At 33.2% G+C, this 25,100-nt stretch overlaps 1 protein-coding gene across 1 annotated transcript in view; it reads left to right on the forward strand.

Annotated features, from left to right (window-relative positions):
• The window catches only part of Rhp (GTP-Rho-binding protein rhophilin), a 78,952-nt gene that overhangs the window by 4,978 nt on the left and 48,874 nt on the right, over positions 1-25,100 (forward strand). Inside the window, exon 2 of the mRNA XM_090115997.1 lies at positions 20,260-20,594. Within this exon, the coding sequence (XP_089972123.1) occupies positions 20,487-20,594 (108 nt within the window). The 5' untranslated portion in view covers positions 20,260-20,486. The remainder of the gene's footprint in view (positions 1-20,259; positions 20,595-25,100) is intronic.

Genomic DNA, 25,100 nt, shown 5'->3' on the forward strand with positions numbered 1-25,100 from the left:
GTATAATATATCAACCTAGGAGACAACTGAATAATAAGTTGAATCCTATGAGAAAACTTACGTGAACTAGGTAGGTACCTAGGTAGTTTTATTTTCTTATTACTTATATTCTTTACAAGGCTTTTTATCGATTTCTCAAAATAGGTATAGGTCGATCGATCGACGATCTGCTTACTGTAAAATCAATAATTGATAAAAACCAAATTATCCTAGAATAGACTGACCGATTGGCTTGGTTGGTAGTGGCCCTGCCTTCCAAGTAGGGCATGCAGAACCGGATCCGGTTCCAAGTTTTTGAAACCCGGTTCCAAATCGAGCTCAGAACCGGGTAGAACCGGGTTACCCGGTTCTTTTATAATACTTCGGAAAAAATACGAAATTAAACAAAAGTAACTGTAAAAGTACCTGATAGGCCTTTATTTTACGCGGCTTATTTTATAAAATTAATAAAGAAACAAAATTTCAATACTTCTCTTTATTTATCAGTCTTATAAAAGTACCTAGCCCTTAGTATCGCCGAGGGGCGAGGAATAGCAATTGCTAACGCTAATTATTGACATAAGCATTAAGCTCATGATATTTTGGTAATGGTTCGGTCACACTACCAACGACGATGACGACCACGACCAAAATTTAAATCTTGCCAAAATTTACTCAAAATAAAATATTTAAATCTCCCGTCATTACGGTACTCGGAAAAAAATTAATTCGAGGTCAATTAATAAAAAAATAGTTTTTTTTTGCGATTTTCGCCGAGACGGCAAGTTTATCATACAATCACCTAGAACCAAAATTGTACATCATAAAATCTATACTAATATTATAAAGAGGAAAGGTTTGTATGTATGTGTGTATGTATGTATGTATGGTTTTCACGCATAAACTACTGGACCGATTTTGATGAAATTTGGCACAGATAATCTTTAGACCCTGAGAAAGAACATAGGCTACCTTTTATTGCGAAATATCTACCACGAGCGAAGCCGGGGCGGACCGCTAGTTATCTATAAAAAACATTAAATACATTTTTTTCTAGGAGCTACCGTTTCTACGAAAAACCTAACTATTTTTTTATCCATTGATCTCGAAAAAATTTTTTTAATTGTGTTTTGCACAATTTATTTAATTTCGACTGGATGAAAATTTTGTTCGTGGTCGTCGTCGTCGTTGGTAGTGTGACCGAATCCTTAGGCAAAACATCATACGCTTATGTCAATTTGTATCGATAGCATATTCTATTCCTTAGGCGCGGGTCAAACACAAGCGGCGCGGGCGCGGGCGTGCCATAAGCGCACCTCTTGAATCTGTTTTGCACCACGTCCTTCTTATACATTTTGTATGAAAGAATTTTGGAAAGGCGACGAGGCGGCACGCCACGGTTGCGCCGCGGGCGTACCGCAGGCGTACCGCAGGCGCGCTTCCCCCATCGCATCCAAATAGAGGTCAATTCACGGTCATACACAATCAAAAACAAATCGGGTGGTAGGAGACGGTAGCCTGTCAGTCAAAAATGTGTTCTCTCTGTGTGGAATTATATAGAGCTGCTATTACATACCCTTCTTCGTTTTATTTTTAAAGGTGAATTGAATTAATCGATGAAATGATTTACACAGGTGATGGCAGTAGGGAAAGTGAAAATGAAGAAGAGCATAATGAAAGTTCCCATGTATTTACAATGTCAGAAATAAAGATAATCCTGATTTTGATTGTGTTTTTTATTTATTTGTAATTGTAATAATATTGTGGAATGATCAGTACTGTAAATACTTTTGAACTGAGATTTTAATGATAAGATTTATATGGTTTAAATGTAAACCTGTGTTTGAAAACCATATTTTATCTATACTAATATTATAAATAAAAGAGGAAAGGTTTGTATGTATGTATGGTTTTCACGCATAAACTACTGGACCGATTTTGATGACATTTGGCACAGATAATCTTTAGACCCTGAGAAAGAACATAGGCTACCTTTTATTGCGAAATATGTACCACGGGCGAAGCCGGGGCGGACCGCTAGTACAATATAAATTTTGTGTTATTTTAACCTTCTTTTCTTCCATCATTACACCAGTACTACTTTAAAATTACTTTAAAAGTACTATAAAATTTTCCAAGTAAATTCCAACATTTCCAACAAAGATATATTTGCAATCGTGGGGTTATCCTCGCTATTTACTTACAAGGAATTATCAAAACAAAATCGTTACTTTCAAATTAATGTTAAACTCTTTTAGCACAAAAAACATAATTTTACTAAATTATGCATGAAGAAAATGCATTTAACCACTCTATATAAATATCATTTTCGGACGCCAACAGCGCGCCCGAGGCGCGCCAGCATCGCGCCCGAGGCGCGCCGGCAGCGCGCCCGAGGCGCGCCGGCAGGCGCGCCCGCGGTGCGCCCGATGCGCGCCGCGCCGCTTGTATATGTCCCGCGCCTTAGCGTTTTGACGGTTGTCTCGGCGCTCTTGTTATCATAATATCACATAAAAACATGAAAAGTACCCAGCTGTAGGTTTTGAGTCCCATGCGAATGTCGAAATTTTCGAAAATTTTCAGCATTTACGGCTGTATCTTTTGATGCGTTGGCTTGTGAGTTCGACTTTTTCACATAAAAGGGACCGAAGACTTGAGTATTCGATATAAATTTCAGCTTGATACCAAAAACAAAAACATGACTGGATCATTAAATATGAATCAGTAAAATTAACAGCTTTTCAAATTCACGAGAAATCTAATAAAAATATTTCTGTAGCCTAATTTTTGTCATTTTCGAAGCCTAATTTTTTTTGGTAATACAACCGTAGGAAACTTATAGCATCTAAGGTTAGACAACCAATCGGAGCCACGTTTGAGGCGTGGCACGAAAATTCGCGATGCACGTGAGTCTGACGTTGCCAGATACAATAAATTTGTTAAAATAATGCAGCAAAATATAAATAATACTTTATATTTTAATATTTTGGTCGGAACCGGGAGAACCGGGTTTCATACTATTCAGACCCGGTTCTCAAGATCATCAAAAAACCCGGGTTTACCCGGGTTTTTCGGAACCGGGTAAACCCGGGTGCATGCCCTACTTCCAAGTCAGAGGTCGTGGGTTCGATTCCCACCCGAGGCAAATATTTGTGTGATGAACATAGATGTTTGGCGTTTGATAATGTGTCCGGGTGTTGAATATCTATATTTAAGTATTTATTTAAAATTATATACTTATATGTATGTTTATCAGTCATCTGGTTTCCATAACACAAGCGAAAGCTTAGTATGGGATCAAATCGTGCCGTGTGTGAAAAATTGTCCTGAAAATATTTATTTTATTTATTTTTAATACCTCCTAAAATAGGTACCTACTAACTACTTACAAGTTTATAATTCGTAATCGGGGGTACCTAGTAGAAAGAATTAATAACATGAAACATGTAAAACTTTACATTACCTACCTACTAAAAATAATTGAGTTTCCATGCTTACTTACTTAGAATAGGTACCTACTTACTACCTTCACAAACATACCTACCATTATTTTAAATCAAATAGTCTTACAAATAACTACATTATTACACTTGCGCAGTTGCGCCTATCATAACATCCATCACGTTTCCTATACCGTGCGCTATGCGACACAATTTTCCTGCTAATGTATGAATTTTCATAGTTTTTCTTGCTTATAATTTAACTCAATCAGTCATTTGCAATTCACGTGTCCGCATCAAGGTGAAATCATGTTTTTATAACTTGCTAGAATTCACATAAAAGTGTATTTGCCATTTGTGTTTGAAGACCTAAATACGATTGTACTAATATGTATATGTAAAACTATAAAAAATAATCTTGTTAGCATAAGTATTAACTATATACCTAGCTAATTAATAAGTTAAGTTAACCCACTACTAGTAATTTATAGGTAAATATAGTTCAGTATAGTTTTTAATTTTTATGTTGGCGGCTAAAAATATTTAGATAACTCGAAATAAAAATAAAATATTAGAAGCTTAGTAGACTAGAAGTTATGGTCTGTTTGTTAGATCTAGATTTAAAAATATAGGTAAACAATTTTATTCGATACAATAATTGCTTCAAATAATGTGCCAATTAACAGTTATTTATCTTGCCCATACGCAACGAATTTATTTGATCGTCTACAACCTATTTTGTATGCAAGTATCACATGAGCATAAGAAAATGTTGCTGGTAATATAAACGAATGTAATTATTCGCATACATAATATTATATACTCACCATCCAAGCCTCGTAAATACCGACGAAGCGTAACATATTGTTATGTTTTCTAGACACTTAAATATATCTGTAATTTAGACCGCCATTAATTGCCTTCCTGTAATAAAAAAAAACATACCATAGTCAACATATAAACCACACATTTCAAGATCCTTTATTACACAAAAACCTCGGTTTACTTATTTCAGGCACATTAAATAAAAAAATTCTATTATGTTGTGTTAACAGAATTTATTTAAATTCCTAGCCTCAAATGGGACAAACAAATATATTACCTTGCATACCTATCTTACTACATTTCCGCCTGCGTAACTATCTCAGTAAAAACCATCGTAGTACCCGTTCCAGTGGGATTTCCGGTATAAAACTTTTATCAAAATCGGTTCGGTGGTCGAGTCGTGAAGAAGACTGAAAGACCTATATTTCCTAATAAAAGGACGTCCCAATAACCGCACGGCGCACACACACTAACACAAACAAAGCCTTCCAATAAACATACTAATAATTTAATCTACTTAACCATAGCGTTAAGTAGATTCTGAATTATATAGAACTAACGTATTTCTACGTATTCCATTCGGTGCCAAGGGGATAATTGTTGAAGCCATTCAATTGTTCTACAATTATTACCGAAGCCTTTCGTTCTCATTCGTTACTTTAATCTGTATTTAGTTTACTTTCCGTTGTATTATAAGCCTATACGCTACAATAAACAAATGGATATTATTTCAAATGTGTAAGTACAGAATTTCTTGCTAGCTGCTTTCCGAACCGGCGGAAAAGTCTATGCATTATGATTCAAAACCGTTACCAAAAGGTGTCCAGTTCAATAACTAACAGTTTGAGCTTGAATATAAGTTGACAAGTCTACTTGCTAAAAACTGCAGCAACAAAACCGGTTACTCAAAGTAATTTTTATGCATTATGATGATTTAGAAGTGATACTTAAAGGAGCTTAAAGCGTAAAGTAGTAGTTTGTGTTGAATAAACTTACTTACTAGTAAGTCTACTTGCTGAAAAAGAAAAGCGTGCTCAAACAAAAGTATATGTCCATTCTACTTGGCTAAAGACCACACAAACAGCCAAACGCAGAAACATAATATCCCAGCTAAACAAAATTATCATATCCGCAAGGAACATACAAGCTTTCCACTTCAGTAGTGTGAAGAAGAGACAGACAGACAGAGTTACTTTCGCATTTATAATATTAGGATACTATAACCATTTATATTTGTCTATGCTATAATAACTAACCCTATCCTTAAACAAAGTACAAACCTTAGTCCTGTATCAGCCATCCCAACGGGCAACGTTACGGGAAGTTCCTAGGTAATAAGAAGAGCGCCTTGGTCACGGCCAGCGCACCGACCTTGCTGTGACCTTGGTGTTTCCTCTTCACGCCGTGTTTGTAATCGCTAGCCGATAACGTCTGAATTTGGATGTAAGTAATATAATTTAAATGAATAATAAAATTTCAAAGTACATACTACATTCCTACCTACAATATATGTATATGTCTGCTAGCAGGATGTTACGATGTTACGAAATTTTGTTGTATTGATCGCATCGCCACTTATAAATATGCAAGTTTCGTTACTGCTTTTAAAAACGAATGATAAACTACAGACATAGTACAAGGTCTTATAGTAAGTGTAACATGAAAAGAAAATGTGGGTAGTTGAAAAAAACAAAAAAGTTGCTTAGAACAATACTGCGCAATAGTCATTATTGTTTATGTATTTATCGCAAATTCTCAATTATAAACACGTGTCGAGAACTAAATATATTCAGATCAGTACTTACATAACTGCTATGTAAACTAAGTAATGTCGCATAACCTTGACTTTGTTGTTGAACGAAATTACCACTTTCCGTACATGATGGTACGAAATGCCTCATTACAATGAAATAATACCTACAGTTGTTTTTATTGTATTTGTGTAGATAAGTTAAATAATTTTAGTTAAATGATTTTTGAAAATTGAAGTAGGTACATACTTACATGATATGAGTAACAGTTATTATTATCTTGGGAGCCTGGGGTCACTTTACTGGACTAGGTACTACAACATATTAACACATCATAAATTATCAAATATATTCTATAAATAACATAGTTGATAGTGCTATTAATCCATCAGGCCCCGGAATCACAGGCACAATTAAAAATCTATTGTGTCGCGGTCGGATCTGGCCGTTCGGGGCTCAATGGGTTAAAATATCAAAATTGAAGTGAGTTCTAGGTATGATATCGCGTAAAAATATGAAGCAGTTGACATAGCTATAGTGGTAAAGATCACTGACTTCAATCAAAAGCTCGTGAGTGCTTACGAATGGATTTGCAGTAAAATTAAATTGAAAATATCAATTTATCACGCAATGCACCTGACCTAGGTATATCCTTCAGCTTCACAGATTGGAATTACAATCTACAGGAAATCATCTTGATGCAACCAGAAGCACTTCCATTTTCCATCCAACAGGAAAATTATGGTTCAGCCAAGTTTGATTTGATAAGCGATTAGAACAATATACATAGCAGTTTCGAATAAGGATAATGTTTTAGGGCCGATTTTTCACCGTACTAGACTACAAGCCCGCATAGGACAAAAATATGGGTCAAATGAACCACCAGGGGACATATCTAGAACGATAGCAGAGCAAAAAATAATAAGATTCATCACTATGCCGTCACTTGTAAGCTGTCCAACTGAGTGCAGATGAGAATTGAAAAGTACAGGTAGACTCGGTAAATTTTGGTCATATATTTTTGTACGGCATTCTTAACCATCGATAGATCCATTAAAAATAATAAGAAACCGCTCAGTGCCGTACAAAAATGGTGGTCCACCAAGTCGGAATTTTTATTTAATTTCCGAGAGTTACCGGGGGTAAATTTGGTCATTTGACCATGTACGGCATCTGTGTCATACTATTGCTATACTGCTTTTAATCCATTATTCCTCAACGCCGTACAAAAATCATGGGGACAAGGGGAAAAAATCGAGAGTTGTAATCCCCTCTCTTTCCCCACTCCAGGGGGTCATTTGACACAACACGAAATAAATTTATTTTTAAAGTATTTTATGCATAGATAATATTTTTTCATGTGCCGTACATTTTCGTTGGTTCAAAGGGGAAAAATCTGAAAAAGAAAAAAATCCATATAACGAAATGTTTGCTTTATATTTTGATAATAAAATATAAATATACATTAATATTAAGAAGCTCGAGGTGGTTAATTATCACCTTGGAAAGTCGGAGTCAGGTGGAATGGACTCCGTTAAATTGATGAACTAATAAAAAAGCTATGAACGAAAAGATGTGAATTATATGCAATCAGCCCATGAATACAGGTAAAGTCACAAGCAAATGCTAGTAATATATACATATTCAAAATGTACAAGTAAAGCGCTTCCAAATGATACCAAACACTGCATATTTATCTTAACTTTATTTTTTTACTCTGTATGTTTTGTCCGCTAGAGGGCGCCACATTAGATTTTGTGAAACCCCATATAGCCTTTAGCTAGCTGGTCGCTGGTTATCCAGTGAACAATTCAGACGCTTCTAATGATATGTCATTTGTCGAATTCTGATAAGTAGTTTAGAAGTTACGAGGGAATAGATGAACATACATACATGACCTGTAAACAACCATAACCCTCCTTTTGCTTTGCCGTAGTTGGGTAAAAATATGTTACTGCCGTACTGTATCAAATGGCCATAAAGCACCCTTAAAATTGTAGCTTTCGTCGCTTTCATCAGCCTAAAAGATGTGGTCTGCACAAAAATGTACGGCATCGTTTTTTCCTAATTTATCTATGTTAATACTATTTAAAACAACGAATAAAGTGTAGAAAACTATTATATTTCATTAATCTACGATGTTTAAACTTTAACAAAATTTCTGGTTTTGCATTTCTCTATAACTTTTTTTAGAACGGTTTCTTTTGAACGGCAATACTATACAACAATTGAATTTTACAATATCATGTTAAAAAAAAAGTTCCCGTACAGGGTCAAATGACCTTACAGCTCTTTATATCAAGAATTCGATGAAATTAAGATGATTATTGGTATACATTTTAAAGAACAATTATTTTTTGACGGCATTGCTTTTAATAGTACTTTTGAGTGCTAGATAATGTTTTGGAACCGAAGCCGTACTTAGTCAAATGACCCCCTGGAGTGGGGAAAGAGAGGGGATTGCAACTCTCGATTTTTTCCCCTTGTCCCCATGATTTTTGTACGGCGTTGCGGAATAATGGATTAAAAGCAGTATAGCAATAGTATGACACAGATGCCGTACATGGTCAAATGACCAAATTTACCCCCGGTAACTCTCGGAAATTAAATAAAAATTCCGACTTGGTGGACCACCATTTTTGTACGGCACTGAGCGGTTTCTTATTATTTTTAATGGATCTATCGATGGTTAAGAATGCCGTACAAAAATATATGACCAAAATTTACCGAGTCTACCTGTACTTTTCAATTTTCATCTGCACTCAGTTGGACAGCTTACAAGTGACGGCATAGTGATGAATCTTATTATTTTTTGCTCTGCTATCGTTCTAGATATGTCCCCTGGTGGTTCATTTGACCCATATTTTTGTCCTATGCGGGCTTGTAGTCTATACCTATTACATGATAATATTAAAATTTCACCTGTAAACTGTCAAATACGGGCAATTATAAGAAATGTTAGTTTAATTTCGAATAACTTCATTGAACTGTCTGAATAGTGATTTTATACACGTCGAGAATTTATTTCATGAGAGTCATTGTAGTAAAGCTGTGTAGTAGGTAAAGTTATTTTCTTCAGACATCAGATGCTCTTAAAACGACGCCTTATAAAATTAGCAATTTAATCGCTTTATAAAAATAAACTCGATCCAATAAACGTATAACGAAACAATAAACATTACAATGCCAGAATAAAAATGTCCTCATAAATTACATACAGACAAAATGGCTGCCATTAAACTGTTATGAGGCATCATAAAAATTAAGTGCTGCGAGTACCATCTCAGGTGTTATAAATATTCAAAAATGTACTATGCCATATATTTTGTCCCTAACAACAATGTTGAGAACCTTCTCTTTTTAGGAAGTCGTTTTTTTATGTATTAAGGTGCCTAATAAAGGCTATCAGATACGTTACAATTATTTCATATTTGTAATTTAAATTTTTTGGAGTGAAACTTATTTAGGCGCGTTGAGAGTAAAATTTCAAGCGGTAGCGTTATGGCAATACCGTCACGTCATGGAGTTAGTTTGAATCTTGCCAAAGAAGTTTCACTTTTGACACGGGCACACACGCTCTTTTTTATGTGTTTAAGACATTTCCCCATTGTACTTTATAGTTTATAGACAAAATCGATATTATTTGACCTCAGGAAACACGTAACAATTTACATTCGAATTCACCGTCCAAACGAGGGGTTCACTGATAGATTTTCGTCACAAGTACGTGATCAGACATTCATAATCTGCCAGACCGAGACGTTTTTTTATAATTTTCCGTTTAGTTATTATACTGAAGCGTTAAAAACTAAACCAATATTGATCGAAACTTGCAGTTTTTAGTAATAAATACAGCCCCTTCTTTGAGTACGCTTTTAATTGGGATTGAAACATATAAAATACATCCTATAATAAGTAATACAGAAGCTTTTGTCTAGCATATAGACATAGAATATTTTTAATAAAGTTTTGTAGAAGACCTTCAAAAAAGATTAATAACGTCCTGTATCCCGTAGAATCTAAGCGCAGATTTTTTGTGATTTCCTTCCGTTTTAAACTGTTAAAAACCCTTTATTATGTCCAATGAAGCGCGCATAAGCTCCCGTGAGTACCAGGACACCATAGAAATACAGGAAGCGGGCATACGTGCTATGCGTCATACATTCGTAGGGGTGTGGAGAATGGAAAAGGGCCATTTATAAAACTTCTTTTATACCCATAATAATAATAAAGTGCAAATTGCAGCGTATTTGTAAACGCTAACGAAGGTTGTAATACGTTTTATAAGGATTATATAAAGTTACAATTTAATTAATCTTAAATGAATTAAAGTTTTAAATTATGTTATAATATAGATATCGAAGAACATGTGTGATCTACAGTTAGAATTGTACACTTATTTTGAAGTAACTTTTCAATTATTTTAAAAGTTGAATATACGTTAACTTGACTATGCAGACTGAACTTAATGTTTTTGTGACATCGAACAAGTTGTATTTTTAAACCTTCCTAGGTTTAAATAAGACATTTTTTGGGTTAAAAAAAATGTGTGCGTGAACTAGTGTACACACGTAAGAAGTGAAACTTCTTTATGACCTTATTTTCCAAAAAATAATTTACTATATGCAACTTTACAGAATTTATATATTTATAAAACGGAAAAATGTCACGCGTAACGAAAAAATGTTACACTAAATTTTTTTCCAACCCCGATAAAGAAGTTTCACTTCAATTAACAAAAGTCTCAGTGACTTTACTCTATTTAAAAACTTCATCGCTCAAAAATAAAATCTCGACGGGTTTTAATCGCGATTATTACTTTAAAAAACTTAAAAAATCCATTTTCTCGGCAATAGTAACTTTCTACTTGTGAAAGTATTTACAAAATAAGTCCAATTTTTTACTTTACCGATTTGAAATATATTTTTTAGATATTATTTACATCGACGTTTCTTAACACCTAATTCATAACAAGCGTGGATACAGACAGACAGCCGACAGGTTAATTAAACGTCAGTTTAAATAATATAATTGTTTTATACGTCGTCAAGTCTTTTATTACTAAATAACGTTAAATCAAACGCCAGCAAATTTTAATTGCGCAGTTGCCAATAAACATTGTGATTATGGATAATAATAGGGCACAATAAAGTACCTAAGCTTGTACAAATAGTAATAACAGTTACGTGCACAATCTACAAATGAAAGTGTCGGTCAGAAAAAAACAATTTATTAACATAGAAACTAATAAAAAAGAGATTTTACCATGTACCTACATTGTACGTAGATCTTTAACTCGATCCCGTAAAAAAATTAAGAATTGATTCTCTAGGTGATTTCTTTTGCATTATGCATTCAACTTATTGTTATAGATATTGTATGTATAAAAAATCATCCTTTTTAATTCAGCATAAGTATCTTAATACTATTAAAAAAGGCGAAAGTTTGTATGGATGTATGGATGTTTGTTACTCTTTCACGTAAAAACTACTGAACCGATTACAATGAAATTTAGCACACATATAGAGGGTAACTTGGATTAACACATAGGATAGGTTTTATCCCGGAAATCCCACGGGAACGGGTTTTCCTTTGAAAACGCGGGCGAAGCCGCGGGCGGAAATCTAGTACAATATAGTCCACTACCTACATTAGATGTTGAATATACAATTAAATTTACTTCTTAAATATTATATTTCTTACCAACCTACTGCATTAGTCGTTTAGTATAAAATCGATACATTAATTAAAAATTTTAAAACTCCATTCGACAACCCTATTCCACCACCACTCTATCCATCCCGCTTGCACCCGTGCAACTATCTCGCTCGCACATAACTGTCCAGTCACAGGTGATCGCTCAAACAATTTCTTATCGCATAAAAGTGCATAATTCAATAATGATAAATTATATTAATGTCGAATGGAAACTGTTTCATTGGGGTAAACCGTTATTGTATGATATTTAGGTTAGGTTACTGTATTTTTTTAATTTGAATTTTGAATATATATTTTTTTTTATACATATTACATACCTACAAAACTAGCATTGCACTGCTTTGAACCGGAATGCAAATAAAATATAGCATTTAGTGAAGATGTAATGATAATGTTAGAATAACCTTTATAAACAAGCAAACAAAAATCAAAATCGTACTTTATTCATACGATGCTTCATTCTTAAATTAGCTTCGACCAGCTCTCACAACCTCCACCACGACACCAATGTTAAAATTTGTTTTACAAAATGTTGTCCCAAGTTTGCATCAGAAGGTTCTGACAAAATAGGTCCTTCCGGAAATTAACCATAACATACAGACAGACATAAAGTCAAAGAACATCATGTGTATTTTAGGTAGGTATCGTGATCGTGAAAATGTACTTTCAAGTATTTCATAAAATACTGTATAATATTATTAACACATCAAAAGAAAATTTCAGTTATTATTTTAATTCAGAAATCTTTATTTCTCAGGGATTCATCAATTTTGCGGAGTCTACGGTGTTATTAAGTGCTCACCTTCATGCTTAGTTTAGAATAACAAAGAGAATTCTAATTATTCTATTAACATTATAAATATTTTTAGATAATCTTCTTATATATGTATATAAAAATGAATCGCAAAATGTGTTGGTAAGCGCATAACTCGAGAACGGCTGAACCGATTTCGATAATTCTTTTTTATTATATTCCTTGAAGTACGAGGATGGTTTTTATGTAGAGAAAACGTTAATATAAGTATGCGAAGCCGGGGCGGACCGCTAGTATTCAATAAATTATATTTAAACAATGTTATTACGAAGGTGTAAGAATGTGATTATTAATTTATTATACACCCAAAGTCTGCCTACTTACTTAAATCATAGACAATTAGTATCTAAACACTATAAACAAAAGAATAAATAATACATTTAGCTCAAGGTTATTACGAAGGCTTTGTGTTGGATAAAAACATCAATTCGGGTAACAGGAAATTGGCTTTTTGAAGATAACAGTTTTTGCGTACTGAAAATAACATGCCAAAATAAATGAGCTGCATTTCATTTCTTTAAAGAGTAACAAGGTTTTTAAACAGTGATTTTCATCGTCGGGAAAATGTTTTATTCGGAAAATTTCCTTCGTTTGAATTTTCGGGAAAACGACTTTTTTAGTTAAGGTCCTTGGTTCAGCCTGTGGCTTAAAAATGGAATATATTAGGTATGATTAAAGTTATCTTTAAGTTAGAAACAAGAGTCTATGATGTGAATCGGCAAATTTTAAAGTATACTTCAATATCTATACTAATATTATAAATGCGAAAGTAACTCTGTCTGTCTGTCTGTTACTCAATCACGCCTTAACTACAGAACCAATTTGCATGAAATTTGGTATAGAGATATTTTGATACCCGAGAAAGGACATAGGCTACTTTTTACCCCGGGAAATAGGATAGGTTTTATCCCGGAAATCCCACGGGAAAGGGAACTATGCGGGTTTTTCTTTGACTGCGCGGGCGAAGCTGCGGGTGGAAAGCTAGTTTTATATATATTACGATACCTATGCATCAATTCCTATAATAAATCTGCTTCATTACAAGCAGATTGATTCTAAAAATAAGTCGACAGTTATAAAACCCGATTGGTGTTTGCATAATCATGGATATTTTAATATTGTTAGTGTATTTAAGTCTAAACTTTTAAACACCTACCTACCCTACACCTACTATACCTAAATATTAAAAAAAGGAATGATTATTTATTTATTTAACAATTTCACTCAAAAACTGCTCTACTTATTTTAAACAAACATTTAAGTAAGCTCCATCTCTACCGAGTAACATAGTTTCTAGGTTATTTTTAAAAATTTTAACCTTTGTAAACCCGGGCGAAGCCACGGCAAGCGTTTAGTTTTTAATTTATTCGTATACAATGCGAGAGAATCCACACACTGTTGCAGCACATAATAAACATCAAGACTCAAGCCATGATTAAATAATTAGCTATATATACTTAGTAAAAATCGATCCAAATGTTTCAACCGAACTTCCAAAGGTCAACGTAACTTTCAAAGCCATAAAATGATAAATAACTGGCATAATATGCAGAATTGAAATAACATTCCGGGATCGACCACGCGTCTATTATCAACCGCTATCGCCAGTTAGCTGGAACGAATCGTGCTACATACATACATACATACGTACAATCAGATACCGTTCTACATAGGTTATAGAGAACTGGATGTGACACTGAAAATATTACTAACATCTAGCTTTCCGCCCGCGTGGCCAAAGGAAATACCCAACGGAATGAAATATTTCACCAAGATAAAAGTACTCTTTTTTTTTTTTTTTTTATAGTGGGGAAATAAGATAAAAGTACTCTACATCAATCAGTATCTATTGCATCAAAATTGACCATAAAAAATATAAGGAAATTGTAAAATTCCAGAACCTAACTTGTACTGAAACATCGCGAAGAAAGAATAGTATTTTACGGATCAACTTATTTATTAGGTATATAACCGCAATAGTGTGCGTTTATCGATACATATTATTAAGTAGTAACGTATTCAAAAGTCAAAGCATTCCAACATCCAGTCTCGCCGTGACTACGCTCGCTGTAAAGTTTTCGAAATATCTGGAAAATTAATATAAGGAAAAAATCGCATTTTAATTCGTACAAAACTTTTTAATATCAAAATGATAGATAGAATAAGTACTCGCGTAAAATCAAACACACAAAAATGGTACCTGCCCAATGTCCATCCACAGCTTTACATCCATGTAACTTCTCCATTTATGAATATTAATTCACACTTCCTGAGATGGCAGTGGAATAATTTATTATTTAACCGGCTATTACCCCGCTCTGTAGCTTATGGTAGTATCATGTGATTGGTTAAGATTTGCCTTTAATTATCGTTTAAACTAAGTAACCCTACCCTAAGATATTTTCATATTATTTTAGAGATACTGGATTTTGATACTTTAAATTAGTAAGCAGTTAGCATTACTATCATTTTTATTTTTGTCAAATTACTTAAAAGCAAAAAAGACCGATCCTACCCAAAAACTGCAAAAATACGACTTCTTATATCCAAATAACTGGTCACATGCACCGAAAAATATAACGCTACTCTCTTAATTTACATAATTCAATATGTAAAGCGCGTCACACACGGTGAAGATACTATAATATTTTATCTTAAGATACTGTAATATTTTATATTACAGTATCTTAAGGTATCCGGTAGCAGCGTTCTGACCATCATTTTTCTTTTTGTCATTGCGTACTAAGACCCCTGACCCACAAAATTTCGGGTCATTTGTAACAGGATGGCGGTTCTACAGGGGTCTTCAGGGGACAAAAAGAAAAATGATGGTCAGAACGCTGATACCGGATACCTTAAGATACTGTAATATAAAATATTACAGTATCTTAAGATAAAATATTATAGTATCTTCAACGTGTGTGACGCGCTTTAAAACCAGATTCTAACACTACGAACTAAATTCCTAATCGGTAATGTGATTATAAAGTATATATAAACCTAATAGAAGGCATCATTAAACTGCGTCACACCAATTTGGAAGCAATTAATATTCTACCAACGGAAAGTCCCAAAGATAAGGAATACGGGAAAATGATCAGCCTTGTGATTATATGGCCTTCTCGCTCAACATATAAATCGATCGATGACTAATACAATTTATTAGACGAAATAGGTATAGGTATCTGAAAACATTATGCCTTAAAATTTGTTATTATGCTTAATTTTATTTCCATCTATATCTAATATCTTAATCTTAATACTATTATAAAGGCGAAAGTTTGTATGGATGTATGGATGTTTGTTACTCTTTCACGTAAAAACTACTGAACCGATTACAATGAAATTTAGCACACTTATAGAGGGTAACTTGGATTAACACATAGGATAGTTTTTATCCCGGAAATCCCAGGGGAACGGGAACTATGCGGGTTTTCCTTTGCAAACGCGGGCGAAGCCGCGGGCGGAAATCTAGTTCTAAAATAATTTTTGCAGTTACCTATCTAAAAAAAATCGGGTAATTTCGAAGTTTTAAACCAAAAAGCGAAAGACATACCTACGTATGAAATCCATCGGTTAATTTTTATTATAGTTTATTTGTTACAGAGATTATTTCAAATCTAATTAATAAACCATATATTTTTGAATAGTATTTTTATCAATTGTGTTAGTTTGTAGTTAGTTGTATCTAAGTTATAAATTTTCTATTTAATTTAAATGGACAGTATCTCATAACTATAATTATAGATATATTGCTATCAAATCGCTAGAAGCCGAAACAATATATTCAATTAATACTTTGATTCTAATATGAAATTAATTAACATTGAAGTCACGATTTCATGAAGATATTTTTTGTATTGAACTTAAAATGTACCGCAAAAACAAAACTGATACCTACTTCCTACTTTTGTACCTTACTTTAAAGTATATTAAATTAACGCTCGAGTCATATACTTTTCAAGTTGAATTGAGAACCTCCTCCTTTTTTTGAAGTCGTCTAATAAGTTAAGTACCAATTTTCTTAATGTGAAGTACCGTGTCCCCTTGTGGGGTATGGGCAGAGGCAGATGCATATGTCGCAGTCATCTGTTCGAAATTGCCATTTGATTGAATGACTAGCGCCTTCATTGAATGGCTAGGCTGAATGTTGATTTGACGAGCGTCGCTCATTAACATTAATATGTTTAACTTATCCATTTTTATTACGGGCAAATAGGTGATCAGCCTTCTGTGTTGACATTTTTTTTTTACTTGGAATCGAACCCAATGCCAAGATAGTGATTTTTATTTCTTATGATTAAAACAGTAGTAGGTTTAAAGATTTTTACAGACAAACTTTATTTTCACGATTATGTAACTACTTTTTAGTTTAATTACATAAGACAAAGAGAAATTCGAGTGCTAGACAGTTTTCATTTAAATGAATATCACGCTAAAAGTATTTAATTGTTATGAGCATAATCAAAAACAAATTAATTAAATGTTAATATAATTATGAGTAACATATAATAATTCAATAGTCTTTCTCATTAAGTGAATTTTATTTTTAGCTTTACCTTTCTATATTAGTACAAAATTATAGATAAGGAAGATCCGCAATTCGATTCAAAAACTAAAATGATTACTAGTACCATAGACAAATATACTCAATATATTCATCTATTCTTCATATTTTTTTATTAGTCCATGCTAGTACATATAATAATACCTATAGAGTAAAAATATACAGAGCGTAAATACTTAATTTTACTTATCACTCTCACTTCACAGTGCTCATGTTAGGTCTAATTACTCTATTCACAGAATAATCGTACATACCTATCTCAAATCAAACTACTCTGTGGTAGTAAATAGTAAACTACTTTATATCCATTCAGAAGCACTTTTAGAAGTCTAATTCGGTAAGTAAACGTTTGAGTTGAGCCTTGATTTTCAAAACTGCACAGCCCCCCTAGACAAGTGGCTTTCTATTAGCGTAAAGTTCAATAGAATAGATTATGAATGTATGAGATTGACGTTTGATTACGACGACGACGACGATTGATTACGTCAATCTCATACATTCATAATCTATTCTATTGAACTTTACGCTAATAGAAAGCCACTTGTCTAGGGGCGCAGATCATGTCTAGACTATAAGTTTTTTGAAGCGCATAATTTTGATATCTATGGCCTCGGATCAAGAATTATCTATGTCTATGATGAAGTCGGTTAAAAATTATAACTGTTTAATTTCGAATGTATAAAAAGAGTGCATTGGATTTACGTAAAGTTTATTCAATATTCTATAGACCCGAGCTCTATAATTCATAAGAAATATTTTCTATGTTCGTTTGTTTTTTGAATGAAACTACTGGACCGATATTCAAAACAATCATATTCCCAAAGATATCTACATTCTTCCTGACTGATTTATCTGCTATATTTTATACTAGCTGCGCTCCGCGGTTTCACCCGCGTGGCTCCGCTTCTGTTGGTCTTAGCGCGATGATATATAGCATATAGCCTTCCTCGATGAATGAGCTATCCAACACCGAAAGAATTACTGAGATTAGCGCGTTCAAACAAACAAACAAACTCTTCAGCTTTATAATATTTGTATTGATTGTTTCGATCCCAGGTCAAATCTTAGCTACACAATCATTTTGTTAACCTTTTAGTCAACTAGAACCCAGTCTAGAGAGTTTCAGAGCTAGTATTATAGATCAAACGTTTTAACCAACTCGGGCCAGTATTATAGATTAGTTCACAGGTTTTAAGGAACAGTAGATATCTGTAATTGAATAGAACATAACAACATTACGACTAATTCCAACCTTGAACGGACCGGCCTCGCTGGAAGTTAAAGGAATTGGAGCATGATGCTACAGTTGTGTTTGGAAATTGACATTTTAAAATCCTAGAAAACAAGGATGTGTGTATCTGTGATTTATATTTAGGTACAATAAACAACACATAACAAATGTGTGACGTGTGTGTACGATTTTTAATTATATATATAGATAACTATAGATAGAAAGATATGTTATAGATTTGAAACAGGAAGCAGAAAGTATAAAGATAATATGATGTAATATCTATCCATACATTTACTTAGGAACAGGTTATATAAATTTGTGTGTGTTACAGTTGCGGTATTTAAAAAAAATACGTAAAAATAAATGACTTACCATTATTAATTACTGGCATTATCAACCAGATCGTAATCCCATTCGCAACGATACGTAAACAAAACAAAATATTGATACAACCGGCTTCCTCATAAAGTGACAATGTGATTGATTTGATAAATATCCTGTGGGGTTTCCTGCAATGAACATTGAATGCTTTGTTGTGTGTTGTTTAATTTAAGTTCAAATTTAGCTAACTATTTTATAAAGGAGGGAGTAATGAGTTTTTTTGGTGGTTTGGTGTTTTAATTACGTAACTTTTGAATACGGGCTTCTCATAAATTCACTCTCTGAATTTTATTTTGCTATGCTTATGAGATACGACATTTTCGATGCAACTCATTTTTTTTTTTTGATGAATTAACTTAAAGAAGGTAAACAAACATAATTATGTTTTAAATTGTAATTTATGCAAATTATTCATTATTTAGTATTTGTTTAAAATAAACACGATTTTCAAGCTTAATCACTATTATTTATAAAATACAAAAGGAACACTTGAAAGTTGGCTCAACCAAAGTCAGTAAAAACTGAAGCATTTAAAATATCTTTATACGTATTATTTAATATTTCCCAGTCACCATTCAATTTGCCAACTTTCCCCTACTTCCTGCAACACTTTTCTCCAACATGCGCGCACGCAGTGTGACGTGTTATTATTATTACCACCCTCTTACTGATCATTATTAAATATCACTTGCTGTTTTTTATAATCATATGTTATTGTACATTTCTATAATACGATAGTCTTAGGTACTAGAGAACCTAAAACAATTTTAATTTGATCATGTTGGTAGATAATTAATTTATTTGTATGACTAACCTTAGAAATTAAAGAATACTTGTAGATACTTACTATATGTATATGAAATTGGACATTTACACTCTGCAGTACATGTATGTGTTTAGTGATTACCGACTTTCTCGTTTTTAACCGCCTTAAAAAAAAAGGAGGAGGTTATCAATTCGGCCGGTATATAGGTAGATATAATTTTTTTTCAAAATCGGAAATCTTATTTTCTGTAGTATTGAACAAAACCTGATAACAAAAAAATAATAAAAAACCATACGCTTTAAAACATCCGATTTTGTAAAACCATACCAACCGTTGATAAATTTAGGATGACTCGCTTACACATTTAGATGACGCGTCTGCTTCTTTGCTTACCTGTGTCGTATATTATGTCGTAAATAAGGCTGAGTAAGGGCTGCAGGAACTTATTCATACTACATATGACTCATAAATTAACTGGTTCTTCATTAGTGGTGCAATAAATTCTTATAGCGCATTGACTTTACCTGCAAATTTTCAGAAAATAAATATTACTGAACAATAACAATAATTTGATTAAAACATAACCATAACTTTTATCAAGTGAATAAATTGAATAGAAGTTATTATGAAACTGTTAATTAGGCCGCCACTTATCAGTCACCTTCATAGCTCAATTACTAAACAATTTCTTACCCATTTAATCAGATAGCGATACAAGCCAATGAGATCATTATAATACAAACATAACTCATTCACTGTAACTGTTTCAACTTTTTTGTTTCAGATAATAACGGAGCGGCGATAGTGCAACCTCTTTCTTTCGCTTCATTTTAAAAGTGTTCGATTTTATAGTCTGTGCTGTGTGCTGTCAGTTTGAAAAAAAAAATGTGTTGTGTGCCAGTTTGAAAAAAAAATCTATTTTTAAATAGTGTTATGAAAACTTTTTAGTTAAAAACAAATTCGTTTGACAGTTATTAGTGTATTGTGCGTGTGTGTGTATAATGTCAGAGTATGGGTGAGCCAACCATACATAAGACCTGCGTTCGGGTGAACTCAGCTGACGACAGCTCGAGGGACGAAGTTGACCATGACTTGCCAAAGAGGAATCCTTTTATACGGGTATGTATTGCTGTGATATACATTTTTTATCATACTAAAAGATGCAAATATATACTTACTAAAGTTATCTCTGAAATTGTTCCCTTATGACTAATCATTTAGTAGTAAATGATTATTCATAATAAGGTACCTACATTTTGATTTTTTAACACCAGTAAAAAATATCTAGGATATGTAGGTAGGTACTGTCAAATTGCATTCTGTGCTTTCATCTAAATCAGTTCAGCCGTTTCTACACAATCGAGAATCAAACATCCAAACTCATCAACAATATTACTAGGGTACTAGGTAACATTTGATTTACAAGAAAGATATGAAACATGTCCGTTTGTCACGACATCATATCTTCAGTTGTGCAATTTCCCAGTAAATGCATGTAGGTCTGTGTGCCGCGATTGTATTGTTATAATATAATTATTTACATGTACATATTTGATTCTTAAGTTAATCTACATTGATATTCTCTTATATATAAAATTCTCGTGTCACAATGTTAGTCTGCATACTCCTCCGAAACGGGTGGACCGATTCTCATGAAATTTTCTGTGCATATCGGGTAAGTCTGAGAATCGGCCAACATCTATTTTTCATATATGTACCACGGGCGAAGCCGGGGCGGACCGCCAGTATATATAGCTATAAGTATCATGCTAATATTAAAAAGTTGATTTGTACTTTAAAATGTTTGTCAGGAATAGACTCAAAAAGTACTGGACCAATTTAAATACTCCATCAACCTGCAAAAACCTACATTTATGCTAATTGACAAATGATTAAAAAAACCTAAAAAGTACGCTGTAGTAAGATAAACTCATGAAATTATTGTTTTGTGATCATAAGTGTACAAAGTTTAAAATAAATCTGTCCGTTTAAAGAACCTAGGTGAAAATCCAGTCTAAGGGAGTCGGTCGCATACAAACATACTTATGAAGCTAAAAAAACGCGCTAAAATTAAAAAAAAATCTAAATATTATTGTTGATGTGAATTTATATAAATAGAAGTAATGATAAGAATCGTGGGAAAGTATCTAGATAACGCATATATTTGTTAACGTTTAGATTTGATAAAATATTAGATAACATTTAATCTATTTATATATGTACTGAGAAATAAAACTCATTCAGCAGCTATATAGATAGTAGTTTTATCCGCATGGTCAAAAAAAATCAATATATCAAAAGTATCCCATGGGCCATGTCACTCTCTAGCTTGCTCACTAAACAGTTAGGTACATAAATCATCATCCGTTGTGACTTGAAAGAAAGACAAACAAGCACACATCATCAGCCCATATACGTTCCCGTTGGGACACGGGCCACCTAAGAGGGTACAGGCCATAATCCACCACACTGGCCAAGTGCGGGCCGGCAGAAGTCACATGTCGTCGAATTTTTGATTCTTCGACATGTCGGTAATCGGTATCCTCACGATGCTTTCCTTTACCGTTCGAGCACAATTTCGTTACTACTTACTTCCAAAAAAAGGAATCGCCAAATGTGTTGCTAAGCGCAAATCTCGAGAACAACTGAACCGATTTCGTTAATTATTTTTTTATAATATTCCTTGAAGTACGAGGATCACGGGCGAGGTATGTATCACGGGCGAGGCCGGGGCGGACCATTAGTTTATATGTAATACATATTAGTTAGGAAGTAAGGATATAATAAATATGTACTAAATACTTGTTAACTTCGTCTGAAACCATAGTAATTATACAACATAGGAAGAAAGTATTTCCCGCCATTTTTTAACTTTCTTCACTACAGGAACACTATGGCTACCTGTCAAGACAGGAAACACATATACTAGTTTTTCTACACTACCTTCTAGGATCTAAGAAAGTGGTTTGTTGATTTTGAGGAAACGGAAATGAATGTTGTTTTATCCCATAATCCCACATGGTTGGTCATCTATAAATATTTAATTTAAACGTATTTCTAAGGTAAAATAAAATAATATGCTAATTTCTTTTATTTGAGTAGATAATCAGTAAAAACTCAATTTAAAAGCCTTATTTCTAATTTATAACGTGTGGCTTAGTTCAATTTCCAAATATTAATTAAGGTCACAGACAATCAAAGATTACATTTTAATACATATTATGTGAATAATTAGACATTGTTTGTTTGAACGCTCAGGAACTACTGGTCCGATTTCAAAAATTATTTCGGTGTTAGATAGCCCATTTATCGAGGAAGGCTATAGGCTAATGTCATCTCGCTAAGACCAACAGGAGCGGAGCAATGCGGGTGAAACCGCGGGGCACAGCTAGTTTTTAATATTGATTATCTGGCCCTTATAATATTATTAAATGGTGATAAATTTAATACAGTCCATCTGGTCCATTTGAACACCAAAATTACCTATAAGTACCATACAACGCTCCACATACAACTATAAGCTTGCGCCACGGCGTTTAACGAGTCTGTGTTACCATTGTCTATCCGCTAGAAAGTTATTTTTCCCACATTACATTAACGAGGCTGTTAAATTCTTACGAAATATCATCGATACTTTCACTTGCAATTTTTTTGTTAGAAAAGTGCATTCTTTGAAATTGCAATGCCCATAATAATTTATCAAAAAAGGCTCTTCAGTATCCAGAATATCTAGATCAAGAAATTTACCATTTACCCATGTGATTTAATAATTTGCTGGATGATTCTCAATTCCGAAGAGCAGATCAGATAATTTTAAATCTATATCAAAAGATCGGCAACTGTGTAACGAAATTAAATGAAAAATCTCGAATTTAAAACTTTTCTATTCTTGTAAACTTCTGCTTATTTATTTATATGGAACTTTCCGAAATGTAAACTTATACAAGTTTTATCAATCGATTTAAAACCAGCGATATAGAGTAATTTTAAAAATTGTCACTTTATAAGGAAAATTTATGAACAAGCAGCATCGTAATTATTGATTTAATAATCGCATACAATCTGCAAAAAATTACTAAACCCAAGCGACGCCACGGCACACAACTACTCCACCAGTACGGTGACTTCAAAAAGTTCAGACTGCTGTCTGATGTAATCGTATTTTTTGCTCCGTGCCCCGTTTGAGATAATTCGTAGCACTTACACAGAGTAAATAAATGTAGAGACTTTTCAAATTAAATTTTTTATACCGTCTGGTAGATTGTCTACCTACTCTGTATTTTTGTTAGGAAATTTGTGACGCTTCAGGAGTTTTCTTTTTGAGATACGTAAGCTTTGGTAGTTTATAAATTATTTTCCTTGTGCTTATAAATACTATTAAATATTTGTACAATATACATCGATATTATAATTCGATATCTCTTAAAAAATAGGAAGAACCTATTCTTTAATTATTCTATGGCACCAATCTTGCAATATCACTAGAGAACAATTTCTAACACAAAAATGAACCTTTCTTCAAATAAAAATGGGGAGGTATAGGCAAGGGTCCTAAACTTTATTTTTGCACATTAATTTATAATAAATACTTATTAAATATGCAGCATCTATACACACCTACTCTACAAGGTTTTTGAACTCACTCATTCATTCGTAAATTCATTTAAGTTGACCTCAATCGAGTTTTGCAAGCGCCAAGCCTACCTGTACCCTGAAATGCCATACCATCCTAACCGACACACATGTCCACACAAATTTATACCCTAAGTAACCAACATAAAGCTTATTATCCCATCGGTGTATAAACGTCATTATTGATCAATCAAATTATCATTCTATATACAAGTACATGTGATTTAAATTCCATTGCATCCTTTTATGACAAATTGATGTTTTTAAGTTAGTGGCGTGTTTAGGCAGGAACGCAGTAATTACGCCCAGATTGGCCAAAAGTGCTATAATATGGCATAATTGAAAGGTTTTAAAGCTGTGCTTTTTGTGGTATGATGGAAGGGGACTGTGTAGCGGTAATAAGTTTTAATTTTGGTTAAATAATACGAAAAATTGTTATCTGTAATCTGTGTGGCATCGTGACTCCCAATGTAATTAGAAATTTCAGTGTGATTTTTGTTTTGTTTAGGAGAGGTTTACCTATACATATAAAACAAAAAATTACATAAACCTGTAATCATAATAAAAAAACAATCTTTATGCATCTTATTCCATTTGCATATGTAGGAATATTATGAAAACCTTAGTTTTTGGGACCGATTAAACTTTTACTATCGGTTATTTCAAAATATTTCCATAACTTATTATTTTCTCAGATACAAATTTTTAACATATATTTTACGCAACAAACACAACGTAGGTAAAGTCGGGTCTCTACCAATATTAAATTTTCATTGTAAAGATAAAGCTATACAATAATATGCAAATGGCATCGCATTCCCATCTGAGGTACATTGAGGTCGGCCGCGAGGTCTTTTGTTATTATCATTTATTGGTATCTACCTAATGCTGTATAAATAAATACAATTTTAATAAATTATATTTTTCTTTTCAACTTATTGGTGTGTACGGTGTGTTCTAACGTGTTAACGTATGAAAATACACTGTATTTAT

Source organism: Colias eurytheme, chromosome 25, assembly GCF_061535395.1.
Source record: "Colias eurytheme isolate Ceu_HAF_F1 chromosome 25, ilColEury1 Martin Lab GWU primary, whole genome shotgun sequence".
NCBI classification, from domain to species: Eukaryota; Metazoa; Arthropoda; class Insecta; order Lepidoptera; family Pieridae; genus Colias; species Colias eurytheme.